General features: G+C 35.8%; 1 protein-coding gene across 1 annotated transcript in view; it reads left to right on the top strand.

The window, feature by feature from the left end:
- Positions 1 to 21,245, top strand: part of Malrd1 (MAM and LDL receptor class A domain containing 1) — a 719,676-nt gene that overhangs the window by 462,541 nt on the left and 235,890 nt on the right. The window contains exon 28 of the mRNA XM_052156848.1: positions 8,014 to 8,197. Coding sequence (XP_052012808.1) covers positions 8,014 to 8,197 — 184 coding nt within the window. The remainder of the gene's footprint in view (positions 1 to 8,013; positions 8,198 to 21,245) is intronic.

The raw sequence follows: 21,245 nt of genomic DNA, 5'->3' as shown, positions 1-21,245 counted from the left end.
GCCCTTGTGGGCTGGTAGGCTTGGGTTCTATAAGAAAGCATGCTGAGCAAGTCAGGGGAAGCAAACCAGTAAGAAAAATCCTTCCATGGCCTCTGCATCAGCTCCTGCCTCCTGGCCTGCTTGAGTTCCAGTCCTGTCTTCCTTTAGTGATGATTAGCAATGTGGAAATGTAAGCTGAATAAACCCTTTCCTCCCAAACTTGCTTCTTGGTCATGATGTTTGTGCAAGAATAGAAAACCTGACTAAGACAAATTTGTACCAGCAGAGTGGGGTATTCCTGTGACAATCTGACCAGCTTTTGGGGAGGACTGTGGAAGGACTTTGGAACTTTGGGCTAGACGATCCATTCAGTGTTAAGAGCTCTGTGGGATATTGTATAGGAGCATGGAAGATAATGTTGAGAACAGTATAGATGATGTAAGTCTGGCTTGTGAAATTTCAGAGGGAAGATTAAAGACTCTTATCAGGCTATGTTTTGATTGTGAAGATTCTGTGGTTTTGGTTAGCTGGGGCCGAAGAATCACCTATGATTAATAAGATACCAGAACCAATAATGCAAACTTTTGTGTTTACTGGGACTATTGATGTTGGTTAGCTAGAGCTAAGAAATTAGCAGTGATTAAGAAGAGACCAGCATCAATGAGGTATAGTCTTCTGTGAAGTGTTTTCTTTTTTCTTTTTTTCTTTTAAAAAATGTATTTATTTTTATTGAAAAGGGAAGTAAAAATACTTTATGATAAAATTAAAGAATTACATGGAAAATATTTCAGATAAAATAGAAGTGATACATAGAAAAACATGTTAAAATTGACAATTTTCATGGAAAATTAAAGAGTAAAGTCGTAGACATGTAAAACATTGCTAAATTAATTGAAATATGAATTAGAAAGATTTTATGATAGAACTGAAGATTTACATGGAAAATATTTCTGATAAAATTGTAGAAAACTTTAGAAAAACATATTAGAATTGAAGATCATTGAAACTTTTATATAGATATAATAATGGTAGGCATGAAGGTACACTGAGTTGATTGAGAGTGGAATTATAAATATTTTCTGATAAACTTGAAGATTTACATGAAAAATATTTCTGATAAAATTGAAGAAATATATAGAAAAACATATTAAAATTAAAGATTATCTTGGAAATTATACAGATAAAATGATAGGCATAAGGATAATTCTAAGTTGATTGAAGGTGGAATTATAAATATTTTCAGATAAAAATGAAGATTTACATTGAAGATATTTCTAGTAAAATTCAAGAAATATATAAACAAATACCTTAAAATTGACTATTTCATGGAAAATTTTACATATAAAATGGTAGATATAAAAACTCTTTCTAAATTAATTGAAGGTGGAATTAGAAACATTTGTAATAAAATCAAAGATTTACATTGAAAACATTTCTGATAAAAGAGGAAATATATAGAAAGATTTTAAAATTGACGATTATTGTGAAAAATAATGCAGATAAAATGGCAGACATAAAAACATTACTAAATTAATTAAAAGGGGAATTACAAACATTTTCTGATAAAATTAAAGTTACATGATAAATATTTCTGTTAGTCTTTGTCTTTTTGTTGGGAAGTTAAGTCCATTGCTGTTAAGAGATGAGTGATTGTTGCTTCCTGTTATTTTTGATGTTATTTTTATGTTTGTGTGGGTATCTTCTTTTGGGCTTGTTGGAAGAAGATTACGTTCTTGCTTTTGCTAGCATGTAGTTTCCCTCTTTGTGTTGGCATTTTCCATCTATTATCCATTGTAGGGTTCAATCTGTGGACAGATAGTGAGTAAATTTGGTTTTATCATGGAATATCTTGGTTTCTCCATCTATGATGATTGAGAGTTTTGCTGGGTATAGTAGCCTGGGCTAGCATTTGTGTTCTCTTATGGTCTGTATGAGGTCTGCCCAGGATCATCTAGCTTTCATTATCTCTGGTGAGAAGTCTGGTGTAATTCTGATAGGTCTGCCTCTATAAGTTTCTTGCCCTTTTTCCCTTGCTGCTTTTAATATTCTTTCTTTGTTTAGTGAATTTGGTGTTTTGATTATTATGTGCCTGGAGGACTTCCTGTTCTGGTCCAGTCTGTTTGGCATTCTGAAAGCTTCTTGTATGTTCATGGCATCTCTTTTTCTAGGTTAAGGAAGTTTTCTTCTATAATTTTGTTGAAGATATTTACTGGCCTTTTCAGTTGTAAATCTTCACTCTCATCTATACCTATAATCCTTACGTTTGGTCCTCTCATGTGTCCTGGAGTTCCTGGATGTTTTGGGTTACCAGCTTTATGCATTTTGCATTCTTTGACTGTTGAGTCAATGTTTTCTATGGTATCCTCAGTACCTGATGTTCTTTCTTCTATCTCTTGTATTCTGTTGTTGATGCTTACATCTATGACTCCTAAATTCTTTCCAAGGTTTTCTATCTCCAGAAATGTTACTTTGTGATTTCTTTATTCTTTCTATTTCCACTTTTAGATCCTGGTTGGTTTGGTTCAGTTCCTTCACTTGATCATTTGTGTTTTCCTGTAATTCTTTAAGGGATTTTTGTGTTTCTTCTTTAAGGGCTTCTGCCTGTTGACCAGTGATTTGCATTTCTTTAAGGGATTTTTGTGTTTCCTCCTTAAGGGCATTTACCTGTTGACAGATGTTCTCTTGTATTTCTTTAAGGGATTTATTTAAGTCTTTCTTGAACCCCTCTATCAGCATCATGAGATACGATTTTAAATCCACCTCTTGCTTTTCCAGTGTGTTGGGGTATCCTGGACCTGCTGTGGTAGGAAAACTGGGTTTTGATGATGCCATGTGGCCTTGGTTTCTGTTGGTAGCATTCTTGTGCTTGTCTTTCACCATCTTGTTATCTCTGGTGCTAGTTGGTATTGTTGTCTATGGCTGGAGTTTGTTCCTCCTGTGGGTCTTTAAGCCTGTGTCTTTACTCCTCTGAGCTCAGAAGTGAAAGCACTGCTGGGAGATCACTCTCTCCTGGCAGGCTATGCACAGAAGGCTATGGAGTTTCCAGGCTCTCTGGTGCAAATACTGGTGGGAAGACTTCTGTCCCAGCTGCTCCACTGATCTTATGCCCTGTGTGCTCCTAGCTGTACCCCTCCAGAGAGGTCGAGATCTCACCTCTGCCCTGTGTGTTCCTAGCTGTTCCCCTCCAGAGAGAAGGTGGAGATCTCACATCTGCACTTAGAAGTGAAAACACTCCTGGGAGATCACTCTCTCCTGGTAGGCTGTGCACAGAAGGCTGTGAAGTCTCCTGGCTCCCTGGTGCAAATGGCAGCAGGAAGACTTCTGTCTCAGCTGCTCCACTCCTGTGAAGTGTTTTCTGAGAGCACAGAGGCTATGTTCCAGATGTAGCCACTGTTGTACTTTGTGCTGTTGATGGACTTGGTAATGTGTAAGAGTAACCTAGGTACTCTTGGTACCTGGTTGGTATTGAAGGCATGAAGGAGTCATGAAAAGCAGCTGAGGCTCGGCACTGTGAGAGGCCTTGGAAAGCCATTGGTGAAGGTCCAACCTCAGATACTATTAATGGCCCAAGATTGAAGAAGTCATGAAAAGGAGTTCAGGCTTTGCGCCATGAAAAAGACTATGAGAGGCTATTGGTGAAGCATAATTTCAGCAGAAGACAGCAGTATTTTGGAGATGCCAGTGCCATGAGATGACCACCAAGAACAGCAGCAGCAGTGGAGTACAGGCATCTGGAGCCTAGAAGAAAAGATGTGTGCTACAAAGGGCAGAGCTGGAGTAATGACCCAAGCCATTGGAGGAATACAGAAGATTGTGAGTGGATCCTAGACATAGGATAGTTGGTGTTTGATTTTGATTTTGATAGTGACTGTATCCTGATATTTTCCCTCTTGAATTAAAAAGGTATTTTAGTGGAGCCCACAGTTAAGAGACTTTGAATTTTTGAAAGACTTTGAATTTTAAAAGATATTTTAAAGGGATTGACCTTTTAATATGTAAAGACTGTGGGACTTTTAAAGTTATTTAGATCTTGGGGATGAATAAGAAAGTTAGGGTTGAGCCTGAATAGTGATGTGTTTGTGAGTCTAGTTGACAAGGGGTCAATTGTACTGGCTGGTTTTGTGTGTCAACTTGACAAAAGCTGGAGTTATAACCAAAAAAGGAGCTTCAGTTGGGAAAGTGCTTCCACGAGATCCAGCTGTGGGGCATTTTCTCAGTTAGTGATCAAGTGGGGAGGGCCCCTTGTATGTGGTTCCATCCCTGGACTGATAGTATTGAGTTCTATAAGAAACAAGCTGAGCAAGCCAGGGGAAGCAAGCCAGTAAGAAACATCCCTCCATGGCCTCTGCATCAGCTCCTGCTTCCTGGCCTGCTTGAATTCCAGTCCTGACTTTCTTTAGTGATGATCAGCAATGTGGAAATGTAAGCTGAATAAACCCTTTCCCCCCAAACTTACTTCTTGGTCATGATGTTTGTGCAAGAATAGAAAACCTGACTAAGATAGGGGTCATCCCACAGTTACAACTCTGACCCATAAGTGTTATCTGAAAGAATTACAGGGACAGAAATGGAGATGAGCCTGAAGGTCGAGTGACAGGCCCAAAGTGGGATCCAGCTCAAGGGAAGGTCCCAAGGCCTGACATTTACTGAGGCTCTGGAGCACCCACAATAAGGGACCTAGTATGATCCATTCCAGAAGACCCAACAAGCAGCTGAAAGAGTCAGATGCAGATATTTGCACCTAACCAATGGACAGAAACATTTGACCCTGTTGTTGAATTAGGGAAGGCTGAAAGAAGCTGAGGAGAAAGGTGACCCTGTAGGAGGACCAACAGACTCAATTAATCTGGGCCCTGATATCTCTCAAACACTGGACCACCAAACAGGCAGTATACACCAGCTGATATAAGGCCCCCAACACACATACAGTAGAGCACTCCCAGATATATGTTCATTAATAGATGATGCATCTAACCCTCAAGAGACTGGAGGGCACAGGGAATTTAGAAGTCAGATGGGGTGGGTGGTGGGGAGGTCCACAGAGAAAAAGAGGGGTGAAGAGGAATTATGCAATGTGAAACAGTCAGAGGGTAGATGGAGCGGGGGCAGTGGGGGAGAGAAGGCAGGGAATAAAATATGGAGTGTAAAAAAATTAAATAAAAAGAGAAAATATCGATCTAAAAAATGGTTTTTCTATTTTTTCAAATTTGACCAATTCCTTATTAATGCACTGTTTTTTTTTTGTTTGTTTTTTGTCTTTGTTATTTTTTTGTTGTTGTTTTTTGGTTTTTGGTTTTTCTTTTCTTTTCTTTTTTTCTTTTTTTTTTTTAACTTTTCTTTAACCAATTGTTACCTTGGTAGTATTGAATTAAAATCTATGTCAAACCAAATGCGATTTGCTTTGGTCAAGATTATGGTTATGGTCATTATGACCCATGGTCAGTGATTATGTGAAATTAGAGAATGATATGAGTGACATTTATCATAGATCTTAGAAAGGACTGAAATCAAGACATTAATAAATGAGTAGAGAAGCAAAGAATTGGAAATTGAATACATATCCATCCTGTAAATGTGTGTGTGTGTGTGTGTGTGTGTGTGTGTGTGTGTAGAGAGGTAGTTATTATAGAATTTTTATGAACTCGATATTAGACTATTGATTTAGCTTCCATAGGAGCAGGCTCCACATCTTTTTACCTTTTAATTCATGAGTGTAACATTAAAATTATTGATATATGAAAACTGGATGTTTTCATAATAAACAAATGAGGCATATAAAAAGTAAATTTAAAAATTTGCAATTATAGGGCTAAGAATTGATGCTATATCCCATTATGAAAAGTTTACAACATAATTAACTCTCATTTTCCTTTCTGCAACTATATACAAATCAAAGTGTTCAAGTCTTTCAGAGTTTTTACTTTTAATAGTAGCCTAGTTACAAGATTTAAGAAATTATTCATATTTTATTGATTAAAGAAATCAGATGACATTTTTTGATGTTATTTGTTAAAAACTCTTTTGAAGCTTAGCATATCTTAAGGGCCTTGTATGAGTTACATAAGTGAATACCTGGGGAAAATGTTACAATTCATAAATTAAGACAGGCTTTTATCACTATCCTTGCCTCTGATATTCTTAAGTGTCAAACAGATCCCCTCAGTTTAATCTTTAATTTAGCTTATCATCCCTTTGATTCCCAATCACTGTATCATCACTGAGAATTAAAGCTTAACCTTGAAAAGAACTCCTTTTGTCATCAGATAGATATAAAATTCCCAGTGGAATTCACATGTGAAGTCCCATCTTCTTTAATGCAGATATTTCAAAAGTCTCTATGGATAGTATATGTTGCTTAGGAAACTGTGCCAAAAATGTTATCTATAAATTGGTAGTTATGTTGAAAACGTAATTTTATATACATTGATGCCTAGTTCCTCCTTCTGTTTGTTGCCTCTAATACAGAGAACAATTTGATCAAGTATTACTTCGTCTCTATCGACTGACACATTGAGTGTACATGGTAGATAGGAGAGATGGTAAATGAGAAACATGCTTGGATTCTTCCTTCAGATATTTCTTTTTGTAAATTTTTCTATGTTCTTAAAATACAAATAAATTATATATTTCATAGTTGTACATTATAAGTTCATCTGAGTATCTTGCTTGGTTTTCTAGATGTTATTCTATTAAATATGTGCCTATTCCATTCTTTAAAACTACCTTCTAAAACCAGATTCAGGAAGAACAATGAGACAGCAACAAGGAATACTGATTATTTGGATGCTAACCATAAATATTTTGTGATATTAATGTTTTCTCCTTCCATAAATATCTATTATCATGATCTATTAATCATCCTGCCCCTGATTTGCTACTGCTGTTGCGATAAAATAGCCTGAACAAAAAACAACTTCTAGAGTAAAGGTGTATTCTGATTTACATTTCAAGCGTACAGTTCATCCTGAATGGAAATCTAAGTAGACAGGGGTATAAAGCATCTCATGTTTATGATGAGAAGCAGAATGTTCTGAACTCATGAAGCTCTCTATCTTCATTGTGACATTCCAGGAGGCAAACAAGGAACAGTGGCAGGGTCTCCCCATCTCAATTAAAACAATCAAGGTAATTCACTATTGGCATGCCTGGAAGCTGATATCCTATTGATACCATAAAATCCTTAGGAAAAACTGGAACCAAGACACCACAGAGAACTATGCGTAAGCAAAGTCTTTCAGTTCTCAGATGGTTTGTTAGCTTAAGGTAGATGTCATTTGTATTTGGCCCTTAGGGTTATATTAAATGTCATGTCACATTACAATTCTAGAAGCATTCACATATCAGAGTGCTATACTACTTGTTGTTCCACCTTCATTATTTTGAGGAAGTATTTGCATGTGTATTTTAAACTATCTTTTGATTTGAAAAATTATATCCTGAAACTGGTATAGCTGGTTCACATATAGTTATAGTTTTGTAAGTTAAAATATTATGATTATATAATAATAAAATATTCTAAATCTGACGGAATTGTGCAAGTATTACTTTCCCTCCATGTTCAACTTACTGAAAAGAAATAGCTGATTTTCTATTCATTCTTTTGCCTCTTCTTTCTCTGAATTAAACTCTTAGGAGGAATGTCCAACTGGAATAATTAGATACCATGCTTAAAAAGAGGGGAAGAGACACCAAGAACTATAAACTCAGTAATCCTATAATTTCTTTCCGATTGTAGTCAATGCTAAGAATCTTGTGTATATGCAAAAATAGATGGATTGTAATGTGAATACCTCTGAAAGTACTAAAATCATGTTCATTGCTCATCCTACTAGTACTGCTTTGAGGAAAGGTGTGGATGGGTCAGTATGTCTGGACTGTTGAGATAAAATACAGCATGGGTGGCATATGGGTTATATTGACATCCTTTTCATTTTTAAATGGGATTTTACTCAGCCAAGAGCTTGTATGCCATGTGGTTCTGCTCATTATTAAGAGCTTTGGTTATCCCACTAATGTGGGCCTCTTTCATTTCAGACATACAAAGGACTCTCAGAAGTATGGCAACAAAGCGAGCCAGACCCTGGTAATCGCTGGCGAAGGGCTACCATCCTGTTGGGAAAATTGAGGAATTTTGAGGTTATATTTCAAGGAATCAGAACAAGGGACCTTGGAGGTGGAGCAGCAATTGATGATATTGAATTCATTAACTGCACAACTGGTGAGTCTCTGGAAAGTCTTCCGGTCTGGGAAAAAGACACCTATAGTGTGCCCATTGTCATCCCTGTTATATGTTTATAAAATATCCTCCATTGGTATATTTTGTCTGTATATACAAATACAATGAAAAGTACAGTTTGATAACTGTAAACTCTAAAATACCTATTAAAAGATAATATCTGTCCACAATCCATCTGGGTTATTGTAACAGCATATCTCACAAATTTTGTATCTAAGGAAAAGCAGCTCACTATTCTAGATGCCAGAAACCCCAAACCATCATGCCAACTCATGTGGTGTTTCAAGATAGTACCTTTCTGCTAGGTCACATAGTTGAAGGGAAAATTTACTCCCTAAGACCTTTGCTTGTATTCCAATTCCCTGTTGTCAGCTCTATCCTCATGACCCACTGCCATCCTCCAATAAGATTATTGGAAATTAGTATATCAACAGAGATTTGAATGGGATTTAAATAGTTTAAAAGTTACAAAACTATCTCATTATTCATTGCAAAAGTAAGTCTATTTCCATACCTTTCCTCTTCTACCGTGCAGACATCTTCTCTTTTAAATTATTTTCAACATTATATAAAATGCAAAGTCTAAGATTTACATAAAAATCTTTAGCATAAATTAACAAAAAATGAGCCAATAAGATTGGAAGTGGATCTTATTGCATGCATGATAAATAAATTTAGGTACACTAAGTAGAACTTGAACTGGAAACTATCCTTGGGAGAATTTAAAGTTCTGTTCCAACATTAGAAGTGCATTCAGATAACAATGTGAAAGAATACTGCAATCCTTTCTGACATGTCTAAGGGTGAAGTCTAGCTACAGATATTCTTTACAGAACTATCTAGTAAATGTCAAAAATAATTACAAATTTGTACAGGTTCAGCTTGAAAAATTCCTTTAGAGGAATTCTTTTGTTTGAGGTCAAAAGTAGTACAGTGCAATACACACTCCCAGTTAAAGACACTCCTGTGAGTTTCTGTGCAGACCCAGCTGTCAGCAAACCTTTGGGAAAGAGGAAATAAACATGTATGTGAATTAATTTTAATCTGGCTTTTGAATTAAAATACCATTTAACCAAGGGAGTTCAAAATGCAACTTAGGCGTAGGTGATGTTAAGTCACTTGTCCATTTTATGAGCGGTGCTGCTTTAAAGCACTCTGGTTCATTATAAATAAGTCTTTTAACACCCTTTCCATTATTCAAGGAAAGGCAGGTGTTTCTCAGTTGCCTGAAATAGCTGCATAACGTGGGGTTTCTTCCCACATCCCTTATGACATTAGGAGCACATTGCTCTGGGTACTTAAGACATACCTGATGGGACTTGGAGATATTTAGGAGCTGATTCTTCAACAAATAAAAGCATAGTTATGTACCAAAATAAAGAGAAGATAGTCTTCACTATGCTTCATTAAGTCATTATTAGTAACTTTCCTAGTAATACATGTGTTAGGGATCAAATTCATTTAAAAAATAGCCAGAATAATGATTCTATTATGTAGTTTGTCTAAGAATGCACCACGAAGCATGTGTCTTTTTGGACAAGTTAATATAGAAGCAAAAACATTACATATAGCAAAAGACAACAAGATTAATATTCTCATTTATATTCCAGCTACTAATAAAAGGGATCATAAACAAATCTTATAGAATTCAACAACCGTTCAAAAGTATAGGGAAGAAGGAAGAGAGTACACATTAAAAAGGAAGAAATGTCCATCTTTATAGTCATAAAAGTTCTTTTTTTATAATTTTTGTGTGAAATATTTATTTAATATTGCATAATTAAATGTATTATATTTTTAAATACAAGGACATTGTAGAAATGAGTTCTTGATTAAATTATAAGATTAGTTTACCCTGCCTTTCTACAACTGAATTTATTAGATCTTCAATATTAATTCTTTTTTTTAATTGATATATTTTTATTTACATTTCAAATGATTTCCCCTTTTCTAGCCCCCCCACTCCCCCGTCATAAAAGTTCTTAATAGTTCATGTTAACCAATTATAATTTAGGAGCATTTGTTACTAGTTCTGCAACAAGACCTTGGGTACTAGCTCATTCTCATTTTTGTTCTTTTAGCTTAAGGCAAGTGACATCATCTCTTTTGCCTTATTTTTACCTACAAAATACCAATGATGGCTTGGTTCCTGGGAGCCCTGGAGCATCTGGTTGGCCAATATTGTCATTCTTCCTATGGGGCTGCAAAAGGGGTACACATGTTTCCTGCCAAAAGAGTGGCAGAGAAAAGCCTTGTTCAGCATCAGTGGGAAGAGAGATCCTTGGTCCTATAAAGGCTCAATAGATACCCCTGCATGGGGAGATCGAGGGGGTGGTGGTGGGAGTGGGTTGGGTGGAGGGTCATACTCTTAGAGGCAGGGAGTGGGAGGATGTGTTGGGGGTTTTCTGGGAGGGCTGAAACTAGGAAAGAGTATAACATTAGAATTGTAAATGAAGAATATATTCAATAAAAAATAACAATGATGTTTCTATCTCATACTGAGCATAGGAGGATTCGATTACTCACTCTAAATGAAGCATATAAAGCCTGTTTGGTGTCTTAATAGTTGTTAGCTTAAAAAGCATATACAAACAGCAAAGTCTAAAAGAATTGTTTTAGTAGTGAAAAATTCTCTATCAACACTTGCAGTCTGATTCTGCTCCAAACTCAAAACTCCCATTTCCATAAGTTTAGCAAACATTCATTGATTACTGAAGCTGAAAAGAAGTGTGTAAGTGATGATGTGTATCTCCTCAGAACAGGCACAAATATGTGTCCTTTAATATTTGGGCATATGGGATTTTTTAGTTTGTTTTCACAATTGATAGCATCACTCTTGATTCACATCCCCACTTTCTACTCCCATGTGTTACTTCTGGTTATCCTATTTCCAGAACCTCTCTGTAAATGACCTCTAAGACACCAAAAAAAAAAAAAAAAAAAAAAAAAAAGAAACAAGGACAAGGTTCCCAGGGTAAGAACCCAATAGTTATAGCAATGCAATAATTCCTTTTATTCTGAAAACTCTAAAAATCCAATTGAGTTATTACCAGTTTCCAGTTTAGGAAAAAGGAAAGAGAATATTTAGGGAATTGAATATATTTCCAGAAATCAATAAAGTCTAAGTAGAGCAAATTTACTCTGTTTCTCTATTCATATCATTCCTATCAAATAAACTTGACTATGAAAAGCTGAAATAATTTGAGGAAAATGCAAGAATCTAGCACATTGTCTTCACACCTCATCAGCAGAAGAGTTTCTCTTTTGTTATAGACAATCTCACATCTTTCATATTCCTTCTCAAAGCCCCTAACTAAGACTCCTTACTATTCCTGGAAAACATAACTTTTGTGAACTGAAAACAGGTGGCATGATTATCATGATCTCAGCACTGCATCACCCTTGATTAAAACTGAAATCAGAAGATCATAAAACAGTGGTTGCTGTGCATAACGTTCATGAACAAATAAATCTATAAACAGAAACCTGTCACATTTGGTGTTAAATATATAATCTCTTCACTTAGTTTAAGTGGTAATTTCTCTTTTTTTGTTCAATGTATAAGTGTTGCATTATTTTCAAATAAATATTAGGGCTGAAGAAAGTGATGCCAAGTAGAAAAAGTAAATATCACACTATTAAAACGCTAGAAAAGACTTTTACTTAAAATAGTGAATAATTAGGGAGTGTGTGGCACTTTATAATGTAAATATAAGTATAAACAAAGATTTATATGTGGATAATGGATGGGCTGAAGAATGGATGAACATCTATCTGTGGGGACTTTTTGTACAAATTTGACTACAGTATGAAAACTAAGAATAGACAGACTTACTCCTGGTTTTCAAAGATATTCTTTTTTTATATTCGATATATTTTCATTTACATTTCAAATAATTTCCCCTTTCCTTGTTCTCCACTCTCCGAAAGTCCCATAAGCCCTCTTCCCTGCCCCTTTCCCCCAACCACCCCTTCCCACTTCCCTGTTCTGGTATTGCCCTATATTGCTGCCCTGAGCCATTCCAGAACCAGGGACCACTCTGCTGTTCTTCTTGGACATCATTTGATGTGTGGATTATGACTTTGGTAATCCAAGTTTCTAGGCTAATATTCATTTATCAGTGAGTGCATACCATGATTGTTCTTTTGAGGCTGGGTTAACTCACTTAGTATGATGTCCTCCAGCTCCATCCATTTGTCTAAAAATTTCATGAATTCGTTGTTTCTAATGGCTGAATAGTACTCCATTGTGTATATATACCACATTTTTTGTATCCATTCCACCGTTGAGGGACACCTGGGTTCTTTCCAGCTTCTGCCTATTATAAACAGGGCCACTATGAACATAGTGGAGCATGTATCCTTATTACCTGCTGGGGAATCCTCTGGGTATATGCCCAGGAGTAGTATAGCATGGTCCTCCGGAAGTGAGGAGCCCAGTTTTCTGAGGAACCGCCAGACTGATTTTCAGAGTGGTTGTACCAATTTGCAACCCCACCAGCAGTGGAGGAGTGTTCCTCTTTCTCCACATCCTCACCAGCGCCTGTTTTCTCCTGAGTTTTTGATCTTGGCCAGAGTCCAGTGAAATGAAGAGTCAGTTATGCAATGAATTTGAGGAAAGGAGTGTATTACGACATACAGTGATACGAGCAAGCAAAGCCTAGTGTCTGTGGCCAACAAGGCCAGGGAAAAGCTATCCAGCATTAACAGAGGCTCCTTTCAGCTACATGATGTTCACCAATTGTCCCATAGCTGACAGTCCAGATGGAGCCAACCAATTTCATTCTCTTGGGAAAGAAGACACCTTTGGCAACAGTATAGCAGTATACATTAGTAACAAGAGATGGAGCATGGGACACTCCAGACCTTTTCTCTTAACTTTAGCATGATGCTTTCTCAGCATCTTCTTTAGTTATTACCAGAGTTGGTTGCAACAAAGTATAAAGAATAGGGATATAGTATGGTCCCCAAGAATACTCTCCTACAGGAACTTAGTGAAAGACGTCAAAAGCTCTCAAAGGGAAATGTGGTGGCAGACATATCCATGTTCCGAGCAGAGATTTGTAATACTAGTTCAAGTCTTTTAAAGTAATGCAAATCTAAGTTTATTTTCTTTTAATATTCAGGTAATCCTTATTGTTAGAGTTGCTCTATCTTTAAATAAAGGAAATTTTCTAGTAAAAAGAATAGATGCAAAAATTTAACTCTAGCAAAATCCAGGTCTTAGAAAATTTATTCTTGTTGATGGTGATGATGATAGGATAGATGTTCTTAAGATAACATTTTGATATGTAACACAAACTAGCCTTGAACCTACTGCTACTGATTAATAAATACAGAGTTGCCTTAGCTTAGTGCTGTATGTGACACAGATAAGATTATTTTTCAGTAAATAATTCAACCATGTCTCTTCTTTAGTTAGAAAAAGCCACATGAGTAATATCTTACCAGCTGTTGAACAATTAGTATGCATAGCTTAAGAAAGGAAACACTATTCCTGAAGATTCATTTTACTCAAATTGTTTTATTTCAAATACAGCTATCTTTCTAATTGTTACCTTTGTATTAGTGAAGACCTCATGACACTTTCAAGATCCAAGCATGGGTACTAATCTCCCTCAGTTTAGAGTACCTCCTTAGTCTGTTTTGGATATAAAGAGATGAATGAATAGCCTTGATTTTCAAAACATAGGGTTATGTTTATATCTTGACTAATCATATCAAAATTTAATGCAATTTCTTGAATAATATAGGAAGACAATATTTGTAATTATAAAGTCATTACATACATAGAGTTGTGTCGATAGTAGGCTGAGGAGCATTATGATCTGGGTGTACAAACATATTACTGCTTGTAAAGTGCTATTCTACAGATCATTGTTGCTTAATTAATGAATGAAGAAAACACATATGAGTAATTAACCCTTTATAGATGTATTCAGTGCAAAGATATCAGTATAGAGTAACTTAATTTTAGAATTTAATTGTCTGTGTTAAGAAAGGAATTTAAGCATCCCCAGTTCAATACTATGAGAAAAGATTCAGGGTACATACAGTTGACACTAATAAAATTCTGAACTAAGAGATGGAACTAGCCCTGGTAACATCTGCTCTCAAATCCCATTATTGGTAGCTATGTCATCCTCTGCCTTTTCTGTTGGATTCAGTTTGAGGCAGGAAACAAGGGTCAAATATCACTGTTAATCTTTAGAACCATACTTTTTACTTCATCTAAAATCAGAAAATAATTATTAAGTCTGGCCCAGATCCATATTGTAAACAGAGGACATTTGAGTTCAGTGTATCTTTGATCAACCATTTTAAATTAAAACAAAATCAAGGCCATGGATGAGTCTAATTAGTTTAATATTGTTTTCAAGTAAACCACTTGTGGCATACTGAGAAAATATCAGATATTACTTTATTTTTCAACTGAGAAAAATTAGCATTTTAATGTTAAAAGGTCTATGATTGTAGATGTAATTTATGAATATCATAAACATAAATGGAATATTATAATTAATATTATTATATTTGATGATAATAAAAGCTCAATAATAAGACTTAGTTATTTGTAATATTAAGAAAAATTATTACTTGAGCAGATATTTTAATAAGGCTTAAATAGCCCTTGAAAAAGCCCAAAGTTCAATGAAAGCACTGCAAATCTGAATGCTAATGTTATCTTCAGTTCATATAATTTCTAATTAGAAATTGTTCTAATTCTAATGAACTTCTCCACACATTATTGAATCAATAAGCCCATTACATCGACCACACAGTCATTTTTTCTGGACTATATTTTATTCAAAATAATATTAATTTTCTCAGTAGAATTTTTACTTTATACTTTTGTGTTTTTAAATTTATCATTATTTGATTGTAAGATGTGGTCCCCAGACATGAAATATTTGTACCAATGTTTATAATGTAGAAGAAATATAAACTCAGGCTGTACTTCTAAAGGAATCTGAAACTCTACAGATTATATCATTATACTATGTATAATGAAGCACATTACAATAAAATCTCTTTGTATTTATGCTTATGCTTATATTAAGTCAGATCTAGAATTCACTTTTTCTTGGCTATTGCATATTATGAAATTATATATATAATATATATAATATATATATAAAGGTATTTGATATTGTAAAGATATATAAAGATCTTTACAATATCAAATACCTTATTTTATTAAATTAATATGAAATATAGTAAATGTTTTGGATAAAAGCGTTATGGGATTATAGATTTGGAACAAACTGCTATAATAAAAGGAAAGAAGTCATACAACACAACTGTTAACACATTATTAAAAATACTAAGATGATTAAAGTATTAAAATTACCAATGTGTAAATGGACTTCAGCACATTTATTGCTATGAATGTTGCTATCATATAATGCAGGAGGCTGGTCTGTAAACATTTGGAGATTGTCCTGTCTCTGTCTTCCATTCCCTGAAGGTGCACTGAGATTATAGATGCTTGCTGTATTATATTACTAGTTTTTATAGTTTTAGAGCATCTGTACTCAGGTCTTTTTTATTGGCTGAGACAATCTCTAGACCGTGTTCCTAGTCTGTGGAAGACTACAAGCCTGTAGTCTATTATTCCACATCTTTAACACAATTTCCATGTCTCAAAAAAAGACAAGGACACAGAGAGGCTGTCCTCTGACCTCCACCCCTGTGCTGTAGCACATGCATGTCCTTACTAGTATATAATACACACACATACACACACACACACACACGCATGCACACACACACACACACACACACACCTATGCTCTTCACTGAAAATAAGGACTGGGAGGTATAAAGCAGTTAAATAATGCTCGTTCAAGATATCATATAGAGTAAGAACTCAAAGGACATGGAAAAAGCATGAACTCATCAGTTCTGGACTGCTTTGTGAGAACCTAGTCATGTGGCTACAGGGTTGTGTGCTCATTACTGTGCCATAGTGAGAGTGAGCAATGTTGGTTTGTGGATATGAGTTTCTTTGTTTTATAAAACCATGTGCTATATAAATTTCATTGGAGATAACAAAGAAAATTATTTGTACTACATATTGAAGTAGAAATGGGTGTCGCGGGCTCCCAACTGTACTGAATGTGTGATCTGATTTACAGACGTTGGATATACAACAACCAAATGAACCAAATGCATCACACAAATTGCCTGGAGTATTGCCTCAAAGGAGCTGGAGAATGAAGTGTTTTAGATTGTTGATTAAAGGGTCAGAGAGAAGCTCAGGGGAAAAATAAGAAACTAAATGTGGTTTATATTTCTTTCCACTACCATAATCTTAGGTTGGAAGTCTGTCTGCATTCTCATGATAATTGCTGAGAATCTTGATTTTAATGAGGTCTATTCTAATTGCCAATGAAATCAAACATGGGGACAGCTTATTTAAGGACAAAGAAAATCTCAGAATACCCAAGATCATAAATGCAGACCAGCTACAGGATGATTTTAAAATCAGAGTCCAAACCATGAGACTGAATTAACCTAGTCTTTGTGTGCATCCTGTCCCTTGGGCCACATCATTCTGGCCATATATTGTGTGACCATTTTCTGAAAGCAGGTATCTTTGATTTACTATGTGAATATAGAAAGGATGACTGAACCAAGCTCAAGTGTTGGACACATCACGTCTGACATGCTTCTCTCATAGATACACAATCTGATGGACCTATCTTGAGTTCAAGACACCTTCACTCTAGTTAGCTGAGTTATCTAATAGTGAACATGCCTGATGGAACTCTACTCTGTCAATGACAGAGAACAGAGTATGCAAACTGCTTCTGTTTTGTTTCAGTATCCGGATGCTTTCTTGGAGGTATTTATTTAAATACAAACTTACCAATTCAAACTCCAAACCTTCACCCACCTCCTTTGTAGTGTTTGTAGATTTATGGTGTTACCTATCTGCTCTGCTCTACAGGTATCAACACCAGAAATGGCCACTGTGCCATAGATCTTACTCACACCATCTGGGTAATCATAAATCTTTTTCTTACAGAAACCACTATAAATGCTATTTCTCATAGCTCCTCATCTACTAAATTTTTTCTTACCAAACCTAAGATTTCCCTGCATAGCTAGCTGCCCACGGCTATATTGCACACCTTCTATTGGGATCAGTTGAGATTTTTCGACATTCTTCAGTGGGACTCATTCCCTCATCTGTTGGCTTCATGACTCTAACAATACTAGTGTTAAGACACAAACCAAATGTTTTCTTAGGATGTGGCATCAAGCATCCAAATAAATATTATTGCAGTGTGTTTTATAAATAAGTAGTGAAGGTTGTTTTCTAGATTTTGATTATTCTAGTAGCTGCTTAGTCTAATGTTTATCTAGAAAAATGAATAAAAGGAACTAAAAGAGTGGTGTGGGAATAGAGTGTGGATGTGAACATAAAATGTGGTGGGAGAATAGATAAATATGAATAACTGCTTAGCTCAACCATATGATTCCTCTCCACTTTGATTGACAGGGTCAGGTGAGGAAGAATCAAAAAAAGCACATTCCAGGTGCCTCTGAAAACGTTTTATTAAAGCAGTTTCATATCAATTACACTTACATCTAATGATCCAAAGTTTATTTGCATGGCCAAACCACAAGAAAACATGTTTATTCAACATCACTTTTGTTACTAGGGAAGAGGAAACACATATTGCATTAAACACCACCTAGCCTACCACAGCTCTCTAGGAGGCAATTTGTGAAGTGAAAAATGTAAGTGATTTAATAGCTTCATATATTCAGCTATCTCTGGTTACCCACTAGAGTTTGGTACTTGGAACACCCAAGAAGACCAAAATCCACATATACTCATGCCCTTCATTTAAGATAACATACTTTATGCACATTATCTTTATATGCACACTGTATATCTTCCACACACTGTAAACCATCTCTAGGTTATCTATACTTAATGCAAAGCAAATATTATATAAATGATTGTTGCATGGTGCTGTTTAAGAAATGCTGTCATGACAGCACATCCTACATGTGTTCAGTAAAGATGTGGGTATTTCCCAAGACTGAATTTGTGGATGTAGAACATGCAGGGGTTGAGAAAAAGTGCATTGTCTCGGAAAGCAAATCGCCAATCTGATCTGATTCTATAGGCTGTCTATGGAGGTTACTTACTGCTTGCTTCTTCATAGACTTGGGGATTAATTACTTTTTGTCTGTAGCTCCAAATACACCTTTCTCATAATTCTGCCACTTCCACAAAGCCTTTTTTATTTGAAAAATTAATTTATTTTCCTAAAGTCACACAAATATTGGTGTTTGTTAACTTTATAAGAAGACATTTTCCTAATTGCACAGATAAGGTGTTGTTTGTTATATACCTCTATGATTAACACTGAGCTTTTATAACTCCTGTCCTGGTTATGGGTCACTTACTTTTTATTGAGATTTGACAATTCATCCTTTAGCACATTGCTATGGTGTTCTTGGCTTTTTTGTATTTGATATTGTCCTGGTTTGGTGGTCCTGCATGTTACAAGTAGGCTTATAAGAATATAGAAGAGCAAGCATGCCCATAAGCAGGGATTCTTCATGGGCTCTGCTACTTTTCCTGCTTACAGGTTCCAGCTACAAGTTCCTGTTCTGGATCCCCTCAGTAATATACTAAAAAACATCTTCCTCCCCCTGTTACTTTTGGTCATAATGGTTTTATCATAGCAACAATTAACACATCTAACTAAGATACATCTATTTATGTTTAAATGTTTGTATTAGTTCACTGTGCACACCATAACCCTCCCCACAAAACAAAACAAACAAACAAAAAACAAATCAAATAAACTCTAGACAAAGATTTTCTCAGTTTAGCAAGCTAACAGCCCAGGGTCTCAGCAAATGTGGATCTGCGTGAGTTCTCTTTCTATATAGCTTGCTGTTGTCCATGGTCATCCACTGTTCTCATATTACATCCCCCTTTGCAGAAGTCTTGACATTTCTTCTCTCATCTGATGAGGATCCCAATCTAACTGCATCATAGTTCTAATCTAATGTCCTCAGTTTGACTTAATTTCCTCTCTGAAATCTCTATCACCAAACTCAGTTGCATGAATTAGAGTATTCTATTGTGATCCCATTCACCCTACAGTAGATTGTAATTGGGCATTCTTATCTTGTGTCTTTTAGTATATTGTCTAGAGATAGTTCTTGTGGTACTTTGGTGAAGAATGTGGCTACTTTTGCCCTTGTTTCACGAGCATGCCTTAGATTAATTACATGGGCAAAGGAAATTGCAAAATAGCATAAACCCTGTCTTGTTGTTTACTGTTATTGGGTGCATTTTGATCAAATGTCCTAAGGTTAGAAAGAAAAAATTCAATATGTATGGTCAAAGGGTTAATGATGCACCAGGAAGTGGAATGGAGTTAAATCCTATGTTCAAGGAGATAAATAAATATATTAAATAAAATTAAGAGAATGGTGACCTTGGGGAAGGATAACATCTAGCAAAGCTTCCATCTTATGAAAAAAAGTTTCCAAAGGGAAATTGTCACCTATTCTAAATTTCCATTGCATTTTGTGTTGTAGGAGGGATAGTTATATTATGTTAGGTATTAATATGACATAGTTACTGTTTTTTGCGACCCTGATCAAGACCCTTAGGGGCAAGGGTAAAAAGGCACAGACTCAATGATACTGACTCCAGGAGTCAGACAAGTGGCAAAAGCAGATTCATTTATTGCGGGAACTGGGAAAACCTCTATACCATCCTCTCAGCGGCTCACTGGCTCTCAAGTAGCCAGATGTGTCACTGTCTCTGTCTCATTGTTTCACTCTATAGCTTGATCCAGTGACAGCAGTCTCCATCCATGCTGAGAAGCTTCTAGGTAGGCTCAGGGAGGAAGAATCAGCAGCAAATGAGCCAGCATTGCTGCTGGGCCTGCTTGGCTAAGTTGTCCCTACAAGTTACTGTTTTCATTTGGACATAAGGTCAGATATATCACAGGGGAGTCCAAGAGATGCCATTACATGAAGCATTTAGATGAAGCCTGGATTGCCGGTGAGTTCCCCTCAAGAGGTTAGAGATGCCAGAACTGTGGGATACATGCAGAGGAAAGCTGCTAAGAAGTGAAAACAACCCAAGAGAAAGGACTGTGTTGTAGTCAACAAAAGTGACAAGGGAGTGGAATGTGGTGGCTTAAATAGGTCTGGCCCCATAGATTCATGTGTTTGTACGCTTAGCCTATAGAGAGTGCCACTATTAGGTCTAATTGCAGTAGGTGTGGTTCTGGAAGCTCCTATTCCAGCACCATGTAAGCCTGGATGCTACCTGACTTTCTGCCATGATGATTAACAGAATTCTGAAACTGTAAGCCAGCCCCAAATTAAAGGTTGGCCTTTATAAATGTTACCTTGATATTGTGTCTCTTCACAGCAATGAAATTCTAAGATATCACCTATATAGAATATTCTATTCATACTATGTTTTTTAAAATTATATTATAAATAAACTTACAAACTAATGGTGCTTCATAAAGATTCTTCATATGACCTAAGTATTGCCTAACTCATTCTCTCTAATTCCCTTCTACTTTTCTGCTCCCATCCCTGCTTAAACCATCATTTCCCAAAATGTCCCCCCATACCAATATTCATACATATTGCATTTGTTTTATTGTCCCCTCTCATTACATGATTTATTTGATTTCATGATCATACATTCCCAAGATAGTTCTTCAAGTACATTTCATTTTTTTTTTAGCAGTTGCCATGCCCCTTCAGACTTCCATGCCCATCATCCTAGAACCTGGTTAAAACATTCTGCCTCCAGTATTTTCTGTTTCTATATCCATTTCATATCTATTCTGCAATGGACCATTTGTAAAAGTGTACCTCACTACAGCCCATGTATAGTTTCTTAGATCCACAAATTAAACACACAAAGAAAAAGATTTCAAGCTAGGAAGAAAGGACATGTCACATTTGTATTTTGGAGCCTGGAAACTTTTTGAGAATTTTTGTCCTTTTTTTCTCTAATTTT

This window comes from Apodemus sylvaticus, chromosome 14, assembly GCF_947179515.1.
Source record: "Apodemus sylvaticus chromosome 14, mApoSyl1.1, whole genome shotgun sequence".
In the NCBI taxonomy this organism is placed as follows: domain Eukaryota; kingdom Metazoa; phylum Chordata; class Mammalia; order Rodentia; family Muridae; genus Apodemus; species Apodemus sylvaticus.
This window is presented reverse-complemented; position numbering and strand designations above follow the sequence as displayed.